The 25140-nt window shown below is 44.9% G+C and overlaps 1 protein-coding gene across 1 annotated transcript in view; it reads right to left on the reverse strand.

The window, feature by feature from the left end:
* PTPRO (protein tyrosine phosphatase receptor type O) overlaps positions 1-25140 on the reverse strand; it is a gene marked incomplete at its 5' end in the record, with an annotated part of 194454 nt that overhangs the window by 7672 nt on the left and 161642 nt on the right. The window contains 8 exons of the mRNA XM_080913926.1: positions 474-609; positions 3574-3728; positions 8168-8290; positions 8521-8655; positions 9532-9608; positions 10970-11060; positions 21462-21543; positions 22599-22634. Of these exons, the coding sequence (XP_080770052.1) occupies positions 474-609; positions 3574-3728; positions 8168-8290; positions 8521-8655; positions 9532-9608; positions 10970-11060; positions 21462-21543; positions 22599-22634 (835 nt within the window). The remainder of the gene's footprint in view (positions 1-473; positions 610-3573; positions 3729-8167; positions 8291-8520; positions 8656-9531; positions 9609-10969; positions 11061-21461; positions 21544-22598; positions 22635-25140) is intronic.

Here is a 25140-nt window from a genome sequence, read left to right on the forward strand (position 1 = left end):
GGTGTGTGGCAATCCTTAAAACCAAGAAGGTCATTATCGGAAGTGAGTGGAGACAGAGTCAGGTGGAGGAAAAAGCCCAATGGCAAACTTACTGACCAGTCTGTCATCTCAAATATAAATCAAATCTATATCTGTCTTACAGTCCTCTTTCTCCAGATGGGCTGCTACCTTCAGTGAATACCACACTGCCCACAAAAGGTATTCTATTGTAGACGCCCCCTCCTCCCGCATGCTCCATATCCCTAAAAGGCAGATAAAGCTAGTATCTTTACCAAGTATAGTCTACACACCATGGCCTTCTGAGAGCTTGACGCCTATTTATTTGGAATGGGGTGGTTTCAAGTATACACATCAAGAAAACGGGAAAGAGCGATGTAAAAACATTGGGGCAGTCTGATTAAAGCATGAAGTTGGGTAGTGGGGTGTTTTCCGTCAAGAGCAAATCTAAGCATGCATATCGATTCTGTTCCTACCTCTGTCTGTACCATGGACATTCGGTATGAGCGCATTTCTGACACCAGCCCTAAGATGTCCACAAATTCATGATCTCGAACGTGTTGCAAGAGCCTGTCCAGGGCAATGAAGGTTCCTGTCCGTCCCACGCCGGCACTACAAAGGAAGGTTCAGATGGTGAGCTATGCCGGGTCTTCTGAGCCGCTGGAAACCACCACTCAGCCTCTACCTCTGAGATGCAGCCAAATCTCAAGGCAGCAGTGAAGGGGGAACTGATTCTCCCATAGTGCCTTGCATTTAGCTGGGTCTTGGAAATGCTGTGGTGACTGGTGCTGGTTAGATGCCACTTTTCTGAGCATCACCTGCTCGTTCTTTAAAGAGGTAAGGCTTCGTACCACTTCTGCCCTGGGCTCTCTGTTGTTTTAGAGGAAGGTGAAGACCATACACTGAACACCTCAAGAGGGAGATAGTTCACCCTCCCCTTAAGGCTGGGTGCATATTTACAGTCTCCTGTCTCTGGGGTAGCCTTTACACACATCATTCCTGGAAACCAGCTCAACCCAGCTCAAAGGTTTAGTTGACAAACCCACTGCCTAAATCCAGCTCTGGGGCCATAAACACTTGTACATGGTCAGCTGACCGTCTAGACAGCCATTCAGGACATGTGCCTCTCTACTGGCCCAGCAATTAATCTGCACGAATCTCCCAGCAATCTCTTGAATCGCTAGCAGTTGAATTCTTCTCATCCAGCCTGAGCCCCAGTGCTAAGACAGACGTAGATCAGCATTGCCAGCCCCCCAGTCTCTGGTCCTGCGTGTTAAAGTCAGTAAGGTTTTTCTGACAATCAGCCCAGAGCCGAGGGCTCCAAACTCTATTACACTGACATTTTGGGTAAAGAGACAGTTGAGCCTGTTTAGATGTGGAATTTTCTAGAAGAAGAAGAAGAAGAAGAAGAAGAAGAAGAAGAAGAAGAAGAAGAAGGAGAAGGAGAAGGAGAAGGAGAAGGAGAAGGAGAAGGAGAAGGAGAAGGAGAAGGAGAAGGAGAAGGAGAAGGAGAAGGAGAAGGAAGAAGGAAGAAGGAAGAAGGAAGAAGAAGAAGAAGAAGAAGAAGAAGAAGAAGAAGAAGAAGAAGAAGAAGAAGAAGAAGAAGAAGAAGAAGAAGAAAAGAAGAAGACCCCAAATCTAAAAGCCTTTGAGTTCAGAGCCCGGTTTGCTTTTTCTATTGGATAATTATTTTCTCTTGGGGCTTTTCAGATAAAATGATCTGCCATCAAATGTGCATTTGTAAAGTCACATCCCGCATGGCACTGGCTGGCAGCTGTGAAAGGAGTGTATGGGTTTGTCCCCCACAGTTGCCAGCAGCTTTATCTTCAGAGAACTGGGTTGAGAATAATTTCATTTGCAGCAACATGCTTTGAAGCTGCAAAAAGTCTAAGGTGGGCCGATGAGAAGGAACAGCTCCTTCAACAGCACCTTAGCAGCTTACAAGCATTGCTGGTCATACACACACACACACACACACACACACACATACACACACACACACACACTCACACACACACACACACACACACACAGAGAGAGAGAGACAGAGAGACAGAGAGACAGAGAGACAGAGAAAGGGAACATCACAGGATCAACATTTTAGCTCAACAAGACAAGGTGCTAAATCTTTACTTGAAAGGCACTTGCTCCAGGTGGGATCGCTCTGGATCTGTCCCCTAACATCAACCACCACACTTCTACCTCTTTAATATACATCCAAAAGTTTTGACCCAGGCTGGAGAGATGGCTCAGCACTCAAGAGCACTGACTGAAGTCCTGAGCTCAAATCTCAGCAACCACATGGTGGCTCACAACCATCTATAATGAAATCTGGTGCCCTCTTCTGGTGTGTCTGAAGACAGCTACAATGTACTCACATACATAAAATAAATACCAAAAAAAAAAAAAACCCAACCCCCTCCCCCAAAAAAACAAACAAACATTTTAAGCTGTCTTTTTTTGTTTGTTTGTTTATTTGTTAGTTTTTTTAAGTTTTGAGGCTATATGACCACTTTATCACATCTAGTCATTTTAGAATTTAGTGTTCATTTGTGGGCAGGCAAACTTTACATCAGAGAAAACACTTCCCTTAAGGAATTGGTATGAATTGTGATTTAAAAGAATGTTATAAGCCATTTGTCCTGCTGTACTTTAGGTTCTGAATTCCCAGAAGCAAGTTTGAAGTGCAACCGCATTTATCTAATACAAATATTTTTGTGTTTCCTTACCCTCTGTCTTCTCTTAAGGCTATTTCGACTGTTCTGAGCCGCAAGAAGCATTGTAGAATTTGTCCTTGTTGGTAGTGATGTCACATGGTACCTGACCTTGGAAGACCCATGCATGTAGATTTGAATCTTAATTTTTCTATGCTCCAGATGAATTAACCTTTGTAAGTCTTTGTATTTCTCTCGTGTTCTTTTGCTTTTAAAATTAGGATAATAATGTTTTAAGAAATACTTAAGAAAGCTGAGGCAGGAGAATCACTGGAAGTTTGAGGTCAGCCTGGGCTAAAGAGTGAGTTCGAGGCCTGACTGGACTACATGTAAGATTCTTTAAAAAGAGCAAACTAAAAAACTGTCCTCTACAGAGTGTAGTTACAAAATAGCTGAACGATAAGTAAACAGTGCTTACAGCAAAAAATCAACTAAGTACATACTTTAAAATGACAACTTATGATCAAATCTGATCAAGGTTTGATGGGAGGAAAAACCACGTTGTTTGCGATGGCCAATACTGTCAACTTAACAGATCCAGGTTTGCCTAGGAGACAAACTCCTGGCATGCCTGAGAGGACATTTCAAGACAGGTTGACTGGGGTGGGAAGACCCAACCCGAAGGCAGGTGGCACTGTCATATGGGCTGCAGCCTTTGCTTGAATAAAAAGAATATTTGTCATCACCAGCATTCATCTTTCTCTGCTTCATGACGTGGCTGTCTGAAGCCCTTTCCATGCTGATCTCCCACCAAACATACAAAACCCTTGAACTCAACCCATTTCCCTAAAGCAGCTATTGTCCGGTAATTTTGTCACAACAGTAAGCCAGGTAACGGACAGAAAATGGCAGCTGAGGTCACCTGCAGTGGATGATCATGGGCCCTTTGCTCTTGGTGGCTTGCTGCCGGACGGTGTATACAAACTGCAGGATGCTCTCGGCAGCATTTGCTGGAGGCACGCCGTGATCGGGCCAGGCCGTGTAGTTAAAATGCATCACATCCTGTGCCTCATCAGCCTGTAGGGGAGAAAATTTAAAGACAACCTATCAGTCACCTCATCCACAATTAGCATGACTAGAGCCAACGTGGAAGACCAAGGTGGAGCTACAGTCTTCTCCTTTTTATCACCCATCTCTTCCGAGCTCTGAGCACCTGAGGGGAAAGGTTAGTTATTGTATGAAGGTGCAAGAGTTAGACGCGTGGGTTGACTGACATCTGTTTGCCAGTAGCTAAGAATCGGAGCTTAGGCAGACCTGGGTTGGCATGCTAACTCTGCCAGCTAGAAGCTGCTGCAGCCCTGGCCAGTAAAATTTTGGAGGCTACCATTGCTGTTCTTCTTAGAGCTCTCTGACAGCCCAACATGTCGCTTTTCCTGACAGTGGAATCCTGGTCCCTCACTTAGAGGCATCTTCCAGATGATGAGCTTTTCTGGGAAATTCCCAAGAGGTCACATTCACGTGCATTCTGCAGATTGCGCCGCCGGTGAGCAATAATGAATCTCCCCATCAGAACTGGCCAGCCCTACAGCGGCATTTCTACCCCCTACCCCAGGATTCTCAGGGCGTCTGACCGGAGTCCAAGACCAGCTGCATCCACAGCTGTAGATGGCATGTTCCTTTGACCCTTGCATGTTTGCCAAAAACACACTTTCCAAACAACCACGGAAGGCACTTATCTGAGAAGTCCTGTCCTGAGGCCTGAGGTGAGGAAACCTAGCACAGGAAGTGAGTAATGGGTGGGTCGCTAGCATCTTCTCAGTCACTTTTGTGCTTTGTTCTGAGGTCAGTCAGTTTGTATATGATTGTGGGGCTTTTGGGGTCCTGCTTCAGGTTTGATAATACAGACACAGAGACATCTGTATCGGATAAGGTAGTTGGCGAGTTTGCTGGGGCAGTCTCTCCCTCTGCCCCGGCTCTGTATCCCTCAAATTCCACACTTCCTTCTCACACTGAAAAAGCTATTAGCCTGCCTAGTGGGAGAGATTCCTCCCCCATGAAGGCTAGGTTTCTTTGTCAGGCAGGTCAGAAAGAGATCAACATCTATACTTCCTGCCAGCCTGGTGCTGCTGGTGTGATTAGCAATTGAGGGACAACAGGGACAAACCTTCATAGCCAGTTGATACAATATCTGTGGGGGTGGGTCACCCCAATGGTATATTAATCCTATTCATATTGGCCCATGCACTGAATCCTCCTTAAGCTAGATATATAGCCACCAGGATAAGGATTTTTCAAGATCAACATCATTTAGTCTTCGATAAGTTAGAAGAACGATTTCTTCTCTCGTTATTGGCCTTGAGGCTGGTTCACACATTAGGCTCTTCTCAACGATCTGGTTCATTCCTCAAACTTGCAAAGGACACTACAAACCACTCAGTGGATAGAATATTCTAGCAAACATCTTGGAAGGCCTGGAACTCAAGTTTATATTCGGGAAGCAAAAAGAAATGAATTGCAAAAAGCGAGACTGAGCAGTCTGGAGCAGAATTCGCATCTATGCAAGTAGATTTGATATAAGCAATATGTGCAGAGTCATAGTAAGACTTACAGAGCTAACGATCCCTTTCTTCAGCTATACCCATGGCCCCTTTGCCACTGTATACCACCCACGGGCAGCACAGAGTGTTCTAAGTAACCCGTTCATAATAAACTGCGCAGAAAAGCAAGTGTTCGTTCGATATCACAGGTATTCAAAGTTAGACATCAGCTAGCTTGGCTCGTCTAGAAAGGCTCACAAAACATGTCAGCTTCGTCCTCGTGCTGATCATCATATCACCTCTGCACGGCCACATTGCAGTACAGCCAATCTGAAAGTTCAGTCAGCTAATAAATACAAGTGCATGTAAAATGAAGAGACCCACTGTCCCTGGTGTTCCCACGGTTCTGAGGCAGGACCATGGAACTGGCGGTTGTTAGCAAGGCTCAGGATCCACGGGAATGGGTAAGTTTTTGGTATTTACTCAATCCACACAAGTCTCCACGCACTGGGACGTAGCAAGCTGCTGTTGCCGTCCTTTCCTTCTGTTTGATCTGACCCGCTTATCCTAAATTCTCTTAGTCTAATTTTTCTCATCTACATGTTTTTATCTTTTCGAGAAGATAACTGGGAACTTTACACATCTCACTGTGGAACAAAGCAAAGAGGGTGGATGTGAGAAAAAAAAAACTTAAGAGGAAAAGATTGGTTTATACAAATTAATGTTTTTTGGCCAATTTAGATGGTCAGCTTAGAGCCAAAAGAGGGCACAAGATGCTTGTAACCTCTAAACTGTCCTATGGACAAACACTGCTGTTTACTGCTTTATTTCTGCTGTTGAGACTCTTCACATTTGTCATTGAAGGCTGGGGACATCATTTAAGACTAAGGACAAGAAGCACGTTATTGATCACAGGATGATCTGTGAAAATCTTCCCTGTAGATACTCTGCATGGTTTTGTTATTTTGGTTTGGTTTTTCTGTCCCTAGATGCAGTCCTGGGAAAGATTCATTCTCTATTCTTTAGCAGCTGGTGCTGGCATCCTTGCTAAAACAATCCAGAAAGCAGACTTGGTTTAAACGGCATTATGATTGTGAACTATCACCTCTGGTAGGTAATCTATTGACTTGAATAGTGTTTTATTAGTTTTGAAGCAGCTCGGTCTCTGATTGGCTCATTCTATGGAGACAGGGCACTTGCTGGTGAAACTGGTGGTGTCCAGTGAGAGGAAGAGAAGAAAGAAAATTGTAAGGACAGAGTGCTTAGATGGAGTGGCATGCAGGGGTTTCTGAGGTAGGCAGGAAGCGGGAAGGAGCTGAAAGCCTCAGACCTGGACAACTGGATAGAGGAGGGACACTGCATTTGAGTGGCCTGCTTAGGGAACAGGACGAGCTGTACAGTTCAAAAGAGTGGATCAGATGGAACGGCCTGCTACATGCTCACTGAGGTGAGCCTGGATTTGGTCACATAGCCCAGAGTGAGCTACTGTCAACAGCTAGTAGTTAAGGATGGCTTTTTTCCTTCATTCCTTCATTCCTTCTTTCCTTTGTGTGTGTGTGTGTGTATGTGTGTGTAAGGTTCTCAACAGATATAGCCTGTTCCAAGGGGACTACACTAGTAGAAACTATATCCTATAGAACGCTTATCTATAAAGAGCAAATGGGATGACTTTGGCTGAAGTGAGCGCTGGAGTGTGGGAAAGTGGACTGAAGAACCTGTAAGGCTAATCAGGCCCAAACCCAGGGGAAACTCAGAACTGAGAACAGCAGGCCTGGGGCCAGCTCCCTGCCAAAACTACCTGATCCGTAACACATGACTATGACACCCCATGAGAGGACCGTGACAATTGGTCATGTAGATTAAGAACCTGGAATTCTCCATGCTAATGAGAACTAGATATCCAGACAGGCCCTGGATGTTTAGCCAATGAGCTTCCCTTCCTGGGCACTCCTTCCGGCAAAGGATATTTAATCCTGGGTACACCCTGAGTCAGATGCTTGCATTCACATCCACCATCAAATAAAGCAGTGTGGACAAGGAAGGAGGACTATCTCCTTCATCAAGGATTGCTGGGGGTGGGGGCGGGACTTTATTATAAAGAGGCACCCTAAATCTCCTGGAGAAGGGGAGAAGGCCTTCTCTCTTCTAGCTGCTCTGTATTCTCTCACTCAGAACCAGCCGATCCTTCCCTCACTGCCTGACTCTCTGTCTTTCCCTTCCTGCCTGGTTCCTAAATCTCCTGATGGGGAGCACGGACCCTCAGACCCTCATTTCCAACTCCCAGCAGTAGCCCAGAGTCTGGGTACATGGAAGACAGAGAACCATAGTATCTGTCCCAGACCTCCTTGTTTCTCACCAGGGAAACATGGCTGGGACTCCTGTGATGGGCTTTGTTCTGCCTTTCCTGAGCAGCTGGCTCTCGAGGCCGACTTGCAGCCCGACAGCGGAGCCTCGCACTGACACGATCAGCCTGGGCCTAAAGTCTTGTCCGCAGAGACAGAAGCAAGGCAAGGAAAATGGGCTTTCGGAAACTCTACCTTACTTTAAGAGAGACATGGAACCGTGACCTACTAGGTCTAGACGTTGAAACTCACAGAACAAAATTCTAACTAGAGAGCCTCGGTTCCAACATTTAATTTGAAATGTCCCCATGACTTGCTGCCCCTCTTATCTGATTACCACAATTGATGAGAACACCTCCTTCTACAGTTGTGGCTAACAGCCTGCACAAGTTTGAGATGGACCAATGCAGACTTTCCTTTCATCTCCTCCGGCCTTTGAAGACAGCACTGCATCCAAACTACCCTTGACAGAAATAGAGAGTAACTGTACGGAAGTCAGATCCTTCTGTCTCTTGAAGGTGGCAGCATGGCAGAGCCTGCTTACAATCTCACACAGTGATGCTTTGTGGGGGGGGGGCGGGGTACTGGTGGGATGTGGAGATCCTGACCGCCCTCCCTGAATCTGTTGGAAACTCACATAATTGATCCGGAAGTGTCTGCTGGCCCAGTCCTCCTGCTCTTCCTCAGACACCATCTCCACGGTGATGTCTCCATAAGCAATGGGCTCTTCCGTGAATGGCCAGTAGTGGTCACATTTTACCTGAGGCAGCAACATCACCATTTTAAAAGTCAAAGCAAGGCAAAAAACAAACAAACAACAACAACAACAACAAAAAAAAAAAAAAATCGGGGAAGAAATAGCCTGTGCTCACCGAGGGGCAGCAATGATCAAAAGAAACAAAACACTCAGGCTGACTAAGCAACTTCACACACACGGGGCTGTGAATGGGGCAGGCATGGCCAAGGGCGCCGTGACGCACAGGTACCCACCCTCCTTTTCTCGTTGCACTGAGTGAGCATGACAATGATGTGAGACTTCTGCTGCAGGACCATCTTCCAGAAGTCATTTCTGGTTTCCGGCAGCGGACCCTGGGTGGCGATGTACTCCTGAGGCGAGTTGTATCCCTGAGAGAAGAGCGAGAGCGTCAGCACTCCGCCAGCCACCGGTACCGGTACCGCCAAGTGCGGTCGGTCGGCCGCTCTAGCCCTGTCAGTATGGCTGACAGTGTGCCACCGACGACGATGGAGTCGGCAAAGGATCACACACCTGCATCACGTTTCCTTTAGTTTCTCGTGAAAGCGGTTAATCAGAGGGGTTTTGTGGGCTGGTGTGGGTTTTTAAGCTCTGCATTTTAGCCTATTCAACCATGTCCATACCTTTTTGTGTCTCCCACAGTCTTTGTCGCTGTTTTAAGTGCACGGGTGTGCAGCTGCAGCCCTGTGAATCTGGGCTCTAGAGTCTAAACCCAGGGGAGAGGCCTTTTGGTGTGACCGTCCTGCCTCTCTCTCTCTCTCTCTCTCTCTCTCTCTCTCTCTCTCTCTCTCTCTCTCTCTCTGCTAGTCTCTCATAGGGGTCTGTGAGCCTTTCTCTCTATCTGACAGTAGTTCTCAACCAGCAGGTTGTGACCCCTTTGGGGTTCAAATGACCATTTTACAGGGGTTCCATATCAGATAGCCTGCATGCTAGATATTTTCATTATGACTTATGCTGGTGCAAAATTACAGTTATGACGGAGCAATGGAATAATTTTATGGTGATGTCACCACAACAGGAGGAACTGTATTAAAGGGTTGTCAGCATCAGGAAGGGTGTAAACCATTGGATCCTGTATTCTGAATGGGAGCAACAGAAACTGCTCACTGCCCCTGGCGCTCGGTTGTTGGGTAGCGGCAGCTGCTGTTTCGTCAACACATGTATCCTTAGCCCCTGTGGCCTTCCACTGCCTGGCCTGTGTGGTTTTGAGCTTTGGGTGACTAGATTTCTTTTTTGTTGCTACTTACAGGAATATAATTGGCATTAATGTAGTCTGCTCCTTCCTCTTCATTCATGGAGACTAACCTCACTCTGCTGAAGTCGTCTGTGAAGAGCAAAGAGAAAGAACACATTAAAAAAATCAGATGGAAGGGAAAACTAGTCTGACAGTCTCTACTGGACACCAGGTTAAATCAAATGCCAGGGATGGAGGTAATCTACTGTAGTTTTAGCTTCTCCTTCTTCTAGCCACTACTTCCTCGGCTCTTCTGTTTCCGGAGAAGTCACCTGCTGGTGCTTCAGACAGGGACTAAAGTATCTTTGAGACCATATGGAAAGCTATGGTACGGAGTGTAAATAAATTTATGATTTCTTCTCACACAGCAACATCCAAAGATCCCCGCTACCTTACCCAGAGAACAAAGTCACGTGAGCCTTTTGAAATTATTGCTACATTTATTACTTTAATTTTTTATTGATGGACATGAAATGTAATGTCTAAGGTGAATGCTCGTGTGTGTGTGTGTGTGTGTGTGTGTGTGTGTGTGTGTGTGTGTGTTCACCTGCCTGCACATTAAGAAATAACTAATAGAGTTAAGCAAAGAAGCATATTGCCATCTCATACTGTTATTCTTTTTGTGTAAAAGTGTGCATAAAGCTCACTCCACTACAAAATTTTGGGGTTCCATGCAATGTTATTAACTGCAGTCCTTGTAGTGAGCTTAAACTCCCTAGACTCGCTCATCTCGGTAAAACTATTGTGTGACGTCCTCCTCCTATTTCTTGCCAACCCCAATCCCGGCTCTCTCTTGTGTGTTATTGTTGACCTCTTTGATTTCGGCGTTTTATCTCTGTTATTTCTCCCCTCTCTTTTTTCTTTAGCTTATTCCTGTTTATCTTACTAACTTCTTTCTCAACCTTTCTTTCTTGATGCATGTTTACTCTGTGGTGCTGAGTTTCATAAAGAAAATCTGTGGTTTTTGAAAGTAACCAGGTGTCAACTGGACTCCCGCTCAAATTCATGGGCTCTTTTTCTTTGATTATTACTGTTACTTATATAAATATATAAGTGCAACCCGCTCAGTTTATTTAGTATTGCTTATATGTAAATGACTTCGGGGTTGACCACTTGGCATTGGATAAATAGGGAGCTCACCCCTGGGGAGATCAATTCTCCCTTTCTTAGCAGTCATTAGCTGCCTGGAGTCTTTTGTCTAGTGGTAGGGAGGGTCCACTGCTCAGATGAAATTTATGTATATAATATAATATAATATAATATAATATAATAATATAATAAAACCCTCCATCCACCGAATAAGATCAATGCAGCAGCCGGGCCCAGGTAGTTTCGGTGGTGGCCCTGTGATCCAGACCACACCTGAGTCTGCCTGAGACTGATTGAGCTGCAGTAGCAAAGCTTTGACCTTTAAAAGACAGGGCTGGGATCAGGGCTATTGACCAGCTTACACGGCAGGATGTTTGTGTAGCGGTTTTTACATCGGTTCAGCGGGAGATCTGCAGCAAAGTGTGGAATATCCAGTCCAATCAACTTCAACTCCTGCAAACAAGAGAGAACAGGTTTGAAGTTTCTGTACACAGTGCAGATTGGATGGCTTACAGTTCGCCTTGGACTCTGTTCATGGATCAAACTTCAACATGCCCTTCGATAGTTGATAATGCAGCGATTCCTTCTAAGGGCAGAATGTGCTGGCTGATTCACTGTGTCAGCTCGGTCTAGTCAATGAATCTGGGTAGAACATGGGTGAAATCGCAAGTTCGCTATGGTCTTCTTTAGTTTGGTTTCTTCTCCTTTCCTCTACCACCAAGGAGAAAGAGTCCCTGGTCAGGAAAGCTGCCAGTGTCAGGATGAGGAGACAACTGACTGGTACCCAGGGCCTGAAGTAGAAAGAACTCCATTGAAACGGCATACCTGTGAGTGTGAGAGCTAAGCATTTCAGGGACTCAGATCTTAAAGGTTGTTAGCATGACTGCAGTGAAGCGCCGCCCACTATGACATCCAAACAGCTTGAGCTCCTCACAGATCATTCGGAGAAGATCTACATGGGAGATGGAATGTGGGAGGCTTGGGGGGAAAAATGCTCTGGGATTATGATAAGGACGGTAGCTCGAGTGTAAATCATTCACATAAACCTTTCCTATTCTGCGAGGAAATGTGGCTTTCTGTTTCCTGGTAGAAATGAGCCTCAAAGAAGTAGCAAAAGGTAGAGTAAGGAGCAGGAAGCAATCTGACGCTGTAAAATAGCAGACTAACAGTCTCTAAATAGCGGTGGTGATACCCAAAGAATAGAGATGAGTCGGCAGTGTGGAGGCAAGCCCTAGAATGGAAGGCTGCATACTGGGTGGACATCTGATGACCTGTTGGGTGTCTTTACCACAGTCCTTATCACAGCAGGTATTGGTGTTTCTCTTAGAAGCAGACAACCAGTGCAGTATCTAAAAGAATCTTAGTGCTGCTAAAGCAACTGTAAGAGGCATTTCAACTGTTGATCCTCTTGTCTCATAAAAAAATAAGGAGGTTGCATACTCCCAGGTCACCTAGCAGTCTGCCTTATGGTCTGTTGGAATGGTGATTTCTGGGCTTGTACCACATACATCTGAAGGAGCAAGTCTTACAATACCCTGTAACACTTCAAAAGGCATTTTTATTGTTTTCATTTTATGCATGTTGTCAGTACAAGTAAAGGCTCTGTGCATGCGTGTGTTCTGGAGACCCTTGGTATTGGCTTTACTTAAATGAAGTAAAGTGTGTGTCGTTTTTATAAGCTTTTTGAGGCAGCTGAGAAATCAGTTCAGTTGCCATACATTTTGCTTACACTTAATGAGTTCAGCTTTTTCCCCCTGTGTGTATATGTGTAAGGTGTGTGTACATGTGTGATGGTGTGTTGGCATGTATGTGGTTGTGCCTGTGTGGTGAGGCAGAGGGCTGTGGTGGTTTCCCTAATGGCTCACCACTTCATTTGCCAAGTCGGGGACTCTGACTAAGCCATTAGCAAGGACAGCTCACCAGCTTGCCCTGAAGACTCTGTCTCCTGAGTGCTGCAGTTTACAGGTCACCCCTCTTACAAGGCCTCTACACAGACACCACTGATCTAAACTCTGGGGTACTCACACTTTAGCCAAGGTAATTTGTTCCTAGCCCCACATGATGCAACAAAATTCTCAAGTTTCACCCTTCCAGTCTCTTCTCCGTGGTTACTTTAAGGAATGGGAAACTAGGGAACGACTCTGGAAGAGGAACTTACGGATCTCTGAAAGAGTTTTAAGGGAAGAGACATTGATTGAGAAGAGAGGACCTCATATCCTGGGCATCTTGATTGAAGCATTTTTCACAATGCACATGCTTCAGGGATCCAGCGTTTGGTCTTGGGCCTCCTTCAAGGTGGAGGTCCTTACTGTCAAATGCTATTGGCCTTCACAGTAGCCATCAACATGACTGAGGCAACCTCAGGGGTTCAGGTTTTTCTTTCTTTTTGATGCTTCATCATTTTTGGCTTCTTGAGATTACCAAATCTTGCACTGTTTGGGGTTCGAGGAAGTCAGTTGTTCTTGAAGATAAACTGGCAAGTAGATGCCTCAGTATGAAGTTAATTTTTTCCCATTTCAGATAAAACCTTTGTTCCAGTGCCCTTAAAGCAGAAAATTGCCATTGTGTAGATTTATGTTAAGGTGATACATGATTGGACAGTGGAGAGGTAGGTGGAGAAAAGGGAGGAAAATGGAAGAGGGACAGGGATGGAGGAGAAGAAATCAAGAAGGAGCCAGAGAAAGCAGACCAGGGTCCTGGTAGCCATAATTGGCAGTAGGTAGATGGAAATATTTTAAGAGATTCTATAGGTCTTTTATCTCATCTAGAAGGGCAGTTTGTATCTTTGTCTATTTTATATAATCTTATGGTATAGAGGGTTTGTGGATTGAGCTTGTATTATATAAACTTCTATGAAAAGCTATTGGGCCTTAGAGTCATGTTTGTGCCGGGCGGTGGGGTAAAGAAACACATGGGGAAAGAAGCACCAGGGTGCTCGTAGTGAACCACTTGGGAAGGGAATTTTGTGGAGAGTGTAGCTCGTGGACCGAGTGACAGAGTCCTTGTGTTCTACTCAATACTAGAGAGGCTTCCGAGGAGTGAGACCGTGGGGGCCAGTAAAGAGATAAGCCATCGATTTTTAATATTTACTGCAACACCATTGTAATTGTACAAGGTTCTCATCAAGGTTTTCCAGTGGCTTGCTATATTACTATATTACACACACACACACACACACACACACACACACACACACACACACACACAATCTCTAGTTTTGGATAAGTTAACCCAAATTGGAGTAATCATGAGCTTATTAAAATAATGCTTTTTCCATCGATTAAGTTATTTTACAAGTGGATTCTCTTTAGAAAGAACCATCAAGGACAATTTTTCCAAAAGAAATAATGTTTCAAAATACCTTCCTTAGCTTACACTTAAAAAGTATAGGTCTCTGAAAGCTGCTCAGAACTACTCAGCATAAGTTTAATCATCCCCAAACAAATCTCATAACTTTTCCATCCTTTGCTGGCTTATATACTATCAAATAAAATCACTAAACTCAACAAAGGCAAACGTTGCCCTTTGAACACCAAATGTGAAGCATTCAACAATGAGCGGGTGGTTTCTGTTTGTTTTTGCTTTGCCTGGCTTAGGTCTATAATTACTCCTTTCTTCCCTGTTGTGTGGATAGAGTCACAACTCTCCTTAGCTTTCTATCCCCAATTTGGACACAGACTAAAAAGCAACTGGAAAAGGCCTCAGATACAAAAGAAACCTTGGAAACAGACGGGGGCTGGAGAGCTGCTGAGCACGTGGGGCTCCACTCTCTAAAAGACCTGGAATCCAGTGTGCCTTCGGTCCCAGTTGAAAATGCCCTAAGTTGGTAAGAGCTGCTTAATTGGCTGAACACCATAAATGCAAATTAGCCAAGTTGAATTGCAGCAGAGCAGAAGCAGGCGAGAGCACACTAGAGCAGCTTGGGAAGCTTCGTAATTTAGCTTGTCACCAAGTGGAAAAATCAAACAAGTTTCCAGTTCAGTAACTCTGCATGGATTTTCTCTCTCACATGGAGAAACTGCAGAGACTTACATCTTCATTATGATAAAGTGTAGGGGTGATGGGCTGAAGGCACGTGAATCGCTGTCGAGTTTCTGTTTGCCCATTTTGCTTCGAATATAGTCAATCATAGCTTTTATTTATCGGAGACATCTCCATGGGTTGAATGGGGCTCGCCAGGGAGGTAGCTGTGCTCTCATCAGAACCTATGAATGTTATCTTTTTGTATAGGTCTGTGGGGATAAGTCACTCTGTTTGGATCACCAGATGAGAAGCCATGGGAAGACTGGTTAGAGTCTGGCTTGATGTAGCTGCCAGTTGAGGAACACTTGGGGCCATCTGAAACTGAGCAAGGTAAGAAAGTGCTCCCCTTGGAGGCTCCAGAGGGAGTGTAGCTCTGAGGTTTCCTCAGTTCAGTTCCCGAATCTGACAATGAACAAAGATCTGTTGTTTTAAACCAAGAACACTGTGATGACTTGCTAGGGACCTCATATGGTCACCAAGCCCAGTGGCAGTCTATATCTGGCCAGAGACAGCTGAAACACCCAATTTCAGGAAAGTACAAACATGTGCTCTCTCTCTCTCTCTCTCTCTCTCTCTCTCTCTCTCTCTCTCTCTGTGTGTGTGTGTGTGTGTGTACTGCCATAACTAAACACCACAGAGTTGTGGCTTTAACCAAAGTATGCTATTATTTTTCATAGTCAGCGGGGTCTGAAAAGCTCCAAACCAAGGTGCCGACAACGTAGATTTCTTTGCTCATCTCTGTCTTGTAAGCAGCTGTCAGCTCTGTGTATTCCCATGTCTCATCAATGTGAAGCTCGGGGGAAGAAGAGGACGGCAAACTCACTGATTTCTCTTATCAGGAAGGCATCAATCTCACCACTAGACTCCCAGATCCATTACTCTGTCTATCCTAATTACCTCCAAAGGGCCTCATCTTCAAACACTGTCAAGGAGGGGAAGCCGTCCACAGATTGGAAGAACACAGTCAGCCTGTCATCATGTAAGGCAAGCAACATAGGCTGTGTTCTGCTCTTCGGGCTAGTAGTACTGTCAGCAGATGGCAATACTTAGTGTTGACCTTGGAACAGACTGGGCATTAGATGCAAGTGATTTGTGCCAATAGACCATGTGTCTACAGGGGAGTCAAAGGAAAAGAGCAGAGGGCCCATCTGCAGCAAATTAATGGAAAGATAGAATTGCTTATCTTCAGGTGACCATCAAGGGGGGGTGAAGTGTGAGTAAGTTCTAGTCGAGTGTGATACTGTATAAGCCTTCTGGGGACTTTCGGGACAAAGTACCACAAATATGGTGAGTAAACACCGAATCAATTTATTGTTTCATGGCTCTGGAGTTCACAAATCAGAAACCAAGAAGGTATCAGCAGGGCCGCACCCCCTCTGTGATGGCTGTGGTAGGAATATTTCATTGGCTTTCTTTAGCTTCTGATGGGACATTTACCTACAGCTCAGCTTCCCAGCGCATGATCTCTTAACCTTTGACCATTTTAACTGTCTGCATCTATCATGAGCCTATCTGAACATGAGACATCATCCTGTGGCCAGGAGACAGTAGAACCTCAGCCGGTGTGTGAGGATACAATTCAGAGCATCACAAAAATCTCGAGGAAAGCGTCCAGTACCTATGGGAATCAGATGGGTAGATAATGGAAGAGTAGAAATAAGAGACATCAACCCAGGGATGTCTACAGTATCTTGAAGACCTGAAGACCAAGATGCAACTTATTAGGGGCAGTACACAGACCGATGCTGGGTGCTAGGTCAGGCTCTTGGCAACAGATCAAATTCTGGGACTGAAGGAATGAGAGGAGGGAAAAATCAAGGCTGGGAGCAAAGATTGTACCCCAGAAGTGATGGGGAGATTTGGGTTAATGTATGCCAGTGAGGGCTGCAGGAACTCTCCAGGGAATGGAACTGAGACAGGCTGAGATGGCGCCACTATGTCACTTCTACAACACGGAGCTTGCTACACAGCTTTATGTGTAGCCATATTTCTGAGCAGAGTGTGAAGGCCTTTACCTGTGGTTTAGTTGATTCCAAATTCCAGAAATCAAGGGGAGAGCAAGAACTACATGCTGTGGAATGCTCCCCACCTCAAGCTCTGAATTCTGGTTCTTGGAAGCTCTCTTACAGAAAAATCAGAAATGAAGCTGTGCCCTTATGGGTTCCCAACCTCCTTAAAGGAAGATGTATACTCCTGTCAGAAGAGTCATCAATCTTTCTCACAGTCCCTAAATCAGATACGGAGAACGAAGGGCATTTGCTCAGCGAATAAGAGGCAGAGACTCATATAGCTTCATGTAAGACCTACAGCCATCTTGTAAGATATGTAAATTCAGATGTTGTCTTCAGTTTGCATAATGATTACAAATGGTGCAACTTTTCAATACATGTTTGAACTTTCAGTGCCAGTATGGAAATGGACTGAAGTAGTCTGAGCATTCGTATGAGCAGAACAAATACCTGTTTCAGCCCCTAGGCTTCGCTAGACTCAAGTGATTCAGCCATCTTAAACCTTCTCAGGGGTGCTGTTATAACTAGGAGCATTGCTCCTCCTCCGTCTCAGTCATTATGAACAAGAAGTGGTAGAAAATCTGAAGACTGTTAGGTGAAAGTCAGGCGTATACACAGAAGGCAGTCAGGAGTATTTCAGTCCCCAGAAAACTGAGAAGTCACCCTCCATCCACAGCACTGTAGGGTGTGAAGCTTTAAGAACGGGCTGGAGGATGTGAGGGAGGAAGGAAACCCGACCAGCGTGGGGCCTTGGCTGAGCAAATGCTAGTCCATTGCATACAGCTCAAGCAAGGGAGGCAAATATCCCTGCACTTCCCACTAAATCATGCACACAGTCAGAGCGGTGCTAAGCACATTACGAAATAATAGTGTTCTCACAATAAAGATGTATGAAAAATGTTTAAGGATGAAAGACCCAAGCATGTCTTCAAACCCTGGCACAATGACTGCATTTATGTGTCTGCTTGGCTAGGCTGTAGTGCCCACGAGCTTGACCGCATAGGAAACCAGAGCTTGTTATGACGTTGGTAAACGAGGTTGCAATGAACTCAATGGATTCAGGGTAGGTTGCTATTTGTACAAAGGGCAGGCCTTACCCAATCAATTAATTTTAATTAAGAGGAAAAGCAAATTCCTTGTGGAGGAGGCCAAAAGGAAAAAGAGATATCCTGCTGTGAGAAAATCTAATCTCCTCACATGGGGCACCAATGCTCTTAAAAGATGACATCTTGGGTTTTGGCACCAATGTTAGGAAAAGGATGAAGAGAGTGGGGGTAGATATGGCCCATGGAGGTGCAGCAAGGTCTGGGAGCAAGGGAGATGCCTCTGGGGGGCCTATGTTGGGCATCCCTTTCCCCCGAGGGACCACCACATGACACTATAGTACAGAATAGAGTTTATTCTGGTCATGGGGTGTTAAGAAGGTAGTAGAGGCAGAGAGACAGAGAGAGAAAGAGAGAGAGAGAGAGAGAGAGAGAGAGAGAGAGAGAGAGAGAGAGAAGGAAAAAGAAGAAGAAGAAGAAGAAGAAGAAGAAGAAGAAGAAGAAGAAGAAGAAGAAGAAGAAGAAGAAGAAGAAGAAGAAGAAGAAGAATAGAGAAGTAGAGGAGTAGAGGCCGGCCAGAACATGTAGAGAGAGAGGGGGAAGGGGAAGAGGAAGGGAAAGGGGAAGGATGGGAGAGCAAGAGAGCAAGAAAGAGAGAGGAGGGGGCAAGCAGCCTCTTTTATAGTGTCAGGTAACTGGGGCAGAGCATACTTGGTTGTTGCCAGGTAACTGAGGGGTGGGGTTTACCTGGGTGTTGCCAAGTAACTGAGGGGTGGGGTTTACAGAATCCCAACAGAGGCAATTCTGCTTCCTGATGCCTTCAGACTCAGGACTGCAGTCCCAGCTTCTCTGTGGTTCAGCAGCTGGACAGCTCGCCCTGAAGCCCAAGCTTTCCATACACTAGTTCATTGAGACAGCCCACTCTCTATGGATTCCTGCTGCTTCTATGCACTCATCCCACTGGGTTTCTGAACAACCATATTAGACAGGCATGATAAAGCGTGCTGGCCCGTGCTCCACGTACAGCCCAATGTTGTTCACAGGAGTACTACTCACTGAAGACAATTCCTGATAGTACACCTTGAGGAAAATCTAACTCCTCTGCCCTTCTCTCATCAAATCCTGTTAGTCGTGTCCACCCAAAGCACTAACCAAAGCCACACAAACACATCACCACACTCCCTGGGGGAAGGGGGACTGGCTAGCTCTTGCTCAGTGGGAAATCACTAGTCTAGTTCAACCTACCCATTTTATAGGTAAAGAAACTGAGGTTTGAAAAGTGTTAACCCCTCCTCCCAGCATTAGTGACCAAATAAATAAAAATATTTACATACAAATACAAATGTTAACAGCTAAATTGAAATGTTCATTCATACACTGTACATTTAGCATGTAGAGCTTACGATTCTGTCTTACAGAGATGAAGAGTTTTTTTTTAGTTTTTTTTAGGCTAGTTCATAAATTGGTTAGGGTTGGCTCTTGCAGTCCCCCATCTTTGTCCAGGAATATGGTTGTCTCTCGGTTAGGGTAATTTGGTCATATTATCTTGCTTGCCTTCTTTAGTAGTAAAAGGAACTTGCCTTGCAGTAGAAGACAGCAAAGGCAGGACCGGAGGGGAGCAGAAGTGAGAGATGAAGGAACTTCTCAGGGATCTGGCTTGAACTTCCAGCCACCCCTGAAGCCCACGGGAAGTTTAGCTACTCAAGCCTTTTCTTGGCTCCCACAAGATACATTCATATCCTCTCAAGAAAACCTCCTGTACTTAGGTAAAGGCTGATTAGAATGATGTTTCCATAACAATAAAAGCATTTTTGTTATTTTTTAAGCCAGGAAAATGGCACTGAACTTCAAAATGGCTACACAATGCCGAGACAGTGTAATATTTACATTTTCGTTTGATGGCCTAACCTGTGAGTCCCCAGCAAAGGTTCTGACCCTCAGCTGCACCATCTATGGTGGTTTGATGATGGAGGTTCCCCAGAGGCCTCGAATTTGAGCACTTGGTCCCCAGCAGGCGGTACTGTTTGGGGGTAATGGGACTTTCAGGAGGGTGAGCTTTGCTGGAAGATGGATATTCCCAGGGACCAGCTTTGAGAGACTTTACAATCTGGTTCCCACTTCCGAGATACCCAGCTTCCCACTTGGTGCTGCCGCCATCCCCACCAGGATGAAAGGGCAGACTCTCTCATCCTAGAGTTGTGGTTGGAAACTCCTTTCTTTCCCAACTTCTCTCTTTCATCGCATGGAAAGGTGTGACCAAACCACATACCATTATTTTCATCTCCACCACGATATTCATCTGGCTATTCATTTGTACAGAATTTTGGCTTATTGTTAATATTATTTTTTTCTCCTTCCACTGACTTACCTTCTGAAATGTCGTTCTTATTGTAGACTCCACAAATACAATCGAATTCCTGCGATTTGAGATGTAACACCGGGGAGGGGTGACATTGGTAATTTCATAGGCACCAGGAGGAAATAGATAACTGGCCAAGCTTTATGTGAGATTTATCAAGACAGGTGGTAGGTAGGGGGTTTTGCACTTGGTAATGAATGAGACCCACAGGTCAATGAAAAGGCTCGATGGGTGATAGTTCTTGTTACCAAGTCTGATGGCCCGAGTTGCATCATTGGGCCCTAAATGTTGAAGGGGAGAACTGACTTGTGGAAGTTGTCTCCTTATCTATGAGCGCGTGAGCGCACACACACACACTCGAGTGCTCATAGTATTTTTTTTTACTATATAAAAAAAATAAGGTAAACATTTAAAGATTCTTTTTACCCCCAAACTCCCTGAAAGACTATCCACACCCAGACTATTGTTGAGCTCTGTTAACTAAAGCGGTTCTCGAACGGTGACGGAAAAGGAGCAATGGGTAAAATAGATTAGAGAAAGCCAGCTACTTTACTGGGAAAGAGAATTTAGGCTTAAGAGGAAAACCACGAGACTTAGAAAGATCGCTGTCTTCCCGTTTATCCCGCATCATGGGTCAGTGCAGATGCCATGGAGCCTGAAGCATGTACAACTTCTGAGAGCTGTGAGCCACAGAGAGGCAAAGCAAGGGCCCGCTCTGTTCTACCCATTAGCTCATTTCTGCTTGTGCAGGCACATGGCCTCATACTCAGTGAGTGCTTCAAGGGGAGGGAATGCGGATGGCGTCCTTCTTTGTCTCCACAAATCATGAGCATCTCTCTCTCTCTCCCCAGGTTTTCAAAAGAAAGAAAAGCCAAAGGGCAGCATGCATTCAACAGCATTGCTTGGAATCCTAGCGTAATGAGCACCCTGCTCTCAGCTTTCACACACCTAGGAAATACAGGGATGGATGCCTGCCACCCACCTTGACTGCCACCCATCTGCAGTCTATGGTCCATGCCATTTGGAAACAGCAAAGTCCCTGGAAGGTAAGTTCGATGCCAGGCATTGGTTTGCTTTTGATCCTCTCTCCTCCTGACTGTGCATGATATTTCAAAGATGGTTCTTCCTGGTCCCATCTTCTCACCGTTGAACCCTCTCCTGTTCTTTCCCTCCCTGCGTTTGGGTTTTCTGTGCTCCCCCATTCTTGCCAATAGCAGAGGCTCCTTGGTCTAGCCCAGAAGTTAAGGCGGTTCTGACATCGCCAGCCTTCCTTGCTTAGCAGACTATATATCTCATGTTCTACCCGGTGAGCAGGGAAACAGTCCCAGTGCAAACCTGACCATTCCCACAGCCTGCCAGTCACAGAAGGAGGGGCGGAGACGGAGGGAGGAAGGGAAAGAGAGAATGCCTGACCACTCACCTCAAACTGAAGAGAGAATTTATAGTCAGAGTCCTTGGCCATATCCTTGATGTAAGAATCAAAGTCGTCCAGCTGAACAGGGCTTTGTCAAACACAAAGAAAGGAATGCGTCAAAATCAACTTAACGGGTGGTACATTGGCCAACACCACACCTGTGAACTTTTCTTGGCAAAAATGGAAGTTTCCCTTTTCTGGAGTGAACACTCATTGTCACTATATTCTTCAATGAAGGCTGCCAGTTAGTAATACAGTTTTAGAAAAAGTGTAGATTCACTAGACTTCCTAGAACACTAAGACTTAAATGAAAAGTGAAGTATAAATCTAGGAGTCTCTAGGTGTTTTGGGTATTTTTCTGAAGCTGTATTTTCTCCTGTAGACCCAGCCTTCCCGTATGGGCAGGGTCTACACATCTAGCCTCTGAGTTAATCTTGTAACATGTCCAGCATCTCCCATCTGCCTGCAGTTCCAGAGCCCATTAGCAACCACAGAGCAAGGGTTGGGTATTTGGTTAAAGCTGTTGACCAGCTAATCTTCCTGATAGGTTAATTTATAACATTCATTTCTAGCTAAAATTTTAGTAGATCGTTCTTGGGACTCCATCTAAACTCTAGTGTTTTACATCAGAATTTACAGAAATAATGGTTCTGGCTCATAAACACATGGGAGCTCATGAACTATACTGACATGCTTGGTGGGTCCACACAAGCCACACATGGCTGGGATATAGCTTAATGGCCTGACTAACATGTACAACCCTTCACCTTCCATCTCCTCCTCGGCAGAGCGGAGAAAACCTAGGAGAGTCATGGTTAAGGGAAGGAAGTGAGGAATCTGTCATGGCGCCACTGGGGAGTAGACGTCTGGCAGGAGCCCAGGCTGAGCAAGTCCTATTTCAGAGAAGTCCCCCACTTGAATCTTTTTCTCTTTCCAAAATACCAGCTAAAGATGTCCAACACTCTGTTAAAGCTGCTTTCTCTGCTGAGGGTTGCTAAAGCAAGGCATTGATCTTAAAGCTGGATTTGACGCTTCTGCAGCTGCTTCTTGTCACTAGGAATCCAGAAGCTAGCTGTAGTGGGTTTCAATCTGGAAGGGTAAGATCGTGATAACTCTCTGAGAGCAACGGTGCTGTGGACTTACTTTGTCAGCTTCCTCTTCTTTAAGCCATTTTTACTCCTGAAAATTGAAAAAAAAAAAAAAACTTATCAGGATAAAAAGTTGGTTCACACAATTAAAGTTTAAATTTAATGTAATGTTAAAGTGGGTTTATTTATTTTTATTAAATACTTCAGGTGTGTTTAAAATTTCTACCCACGAAAAGATAACAATTTCTGATTCACGGTAAGAAACTATTAGGACTGCAGGAACACACCTGCATTTTGTATTTCCCACTTTCTGAAAACTGAGTTCTACAAATACAATTGCTGACTCCTGGTGATTCCCTTAATAGGAAGTTTTATTAGTAACACAGATATCCGCTTCCTGATTTCCAGAGTCTGTAGACAAGAAAGAAGAGTTGGGGGAGTGGGGAATAAAGAACAAATACCAAGGAAGCAGAGGGCAGGATTCTTAGTCACAGTCTGAAATGGTCTCCCTTGACCTCTCCGCAGGTGGTGTGAACTGCGTGTCTGCTGAAAGGAGGGTGTGACTCACACAATTCTATACACTCACGATTTCAATAAATAGGAAGACATGGACCTGCCATGTTTTTTTCTTAATTCATTAATAACCAATAAACTCAAACCCAGGAAGTGTTAGTGTATGCTTCAGTTCTTTACATTTACTTAGGGCAATTTAAAGCGATGGTTTTCACACAGCAGGTAGAGGTCTCCACCCTTGGTCACCTCACTCCATGACAGCAGCTACTGGAAGTACCTTGTCGTATTTTATCATCTGTACAAGGATAGCACATGTTGCTACAATCCACATCACAGATCTTTAAACAGTTTAACAAAGGCATGCACATTTTAAAAAATGTCAGTAGAAAATAATCAGTTCTAGGTACAAGAACTTTGAGTATCAAATTACTGATTTGTACGTTAAAACTGTGTCTGTATAGATGTCTCAGCTCCAGAAAGCCTTTGTAAACATGAAACAGTTCTCTCCCCAAGCTTTTATAGCACCTGGCACATGGCTATGTCTTAGGGGGTATGGCAGATCTTTGTTGTTCCACCTGCTAGACATTTGTGCTCTTCAGGGCCGAGCAAGGACAGTGGGTGACAAAGCGGGTGGCCAGTAAACGATTATTATGTTGAATTGAAGGAAACTATCTTAAATTCCTATTATCCTCACAACTTCACTTAGTGAGTAAGTTATGCAAATTACTCACGGAGATCAGATGCACGTGTATTTTGCATCCGACTCCATTTGTTACGGAGTGAACTTTCAATGTCACGGAAAACTCCACTGTATAATTTGTATGGTCTGCTGTGGCCATGAGTGTCTGTGTGTGATTTGTGGCTGTTTTCACTGCTCTGTGTAGATTCTGCTGAATCAGGAGTGTTCCTGTATCAGAAGGCTGTGGAATATGCCAAGATTGACTGATGACGGACCACAGCCACACGGACAGCCTCTTTCTGCATTTTTGAGTGCTGTGCCGAATAGACCTCTGCAAAGAGTGAGGAGTGGAGAACTCATGTATGTGTAGATTAAGACTTAACTAGCAATTTACACTATACATGATGGGGCAAGCTGTGTGCACGTGTAACAGTCAAAGAACTGAGCAAAGTTTATGGCTTCTTTTTTTTTTTTCCAGTGATAAAGATTACCCAAACAACCAAATGAATATTTGGACACAATATTTGGACAGGCATGCACACACACACACACACACACACACACACACACACACACACACACAAACACACACAAACACACACACACACACACACAGACAGACAGACAGACAGACAGACAGACAGAGACAGACAGACAGATATAGAAACACGCACTCCAATTTCTCCTTTTGATTTATGAAGGACAAGGTTAAAATCTCAATCAGATATTAAGATATTAATATTAGAGATATTAAGGGGGAATTCTAAGTTCTTTAGAGACACAACAGTCTAAGAAAACCAACCACACAACTGCCCATTCCTTAAAAGAGTCCAAGGCAATGACAGAGATGTCGACTGTGCGAGACAAAGTGTAGAACCCTAGAGACCCTAGGTTCATAAATGCAGCTGTTTCACATGCTAAACCAAAGCCACCACAAAACCTGACACAGGTCATTCAGTTTGTACCCTGCTCCAAGCACAGAGTACACAGCAGTCATGTCTACAGATAAACACTGCAACTAAATGTCACCCACCCATGCTTAAAATGTCATTCAGGAGCCAGAGCAGATGTATGGACATCTGAGTCTGGTGTGCAGGTGGCTAGGGCAAAGAGAAGAAGCAACAGTGAATTTAGTTCTGAGTAGGAGATAACCCTTAAAGAGTCAGGCTCCAAGGCCACTAAAGTCAGCAATCCTCGCAGAAGCCAATCTGATAGGGCACTGGTGCCAGACATGATTTCTGCCACCTGGGAAAGACTACGTGATACTGTCTGACGGGATCTCTCGACTTCCTCTCATCTTCTCCAGGCACCCGAGGCAGCAAATCAATAGCAACCCATCTCTTCAAACCCCTGCTTCTGGGGGAAGTTGAACGATGCTTTGAAAGCCTGTGGGGTGTAACTGTGC

The sequence above is a fragment of the Micromys minutus genome (genome assembly GCF_963924665.1).
Source record: "Micromys minutus genome assembly, chromosome: 3".
Taxonomy (NCBI): domain Eukaryota; kingdom Metazoa; phylum Chordata; class Mammalia; order Rodentia; family Muridae; genus Micromys; species Micromys minutus.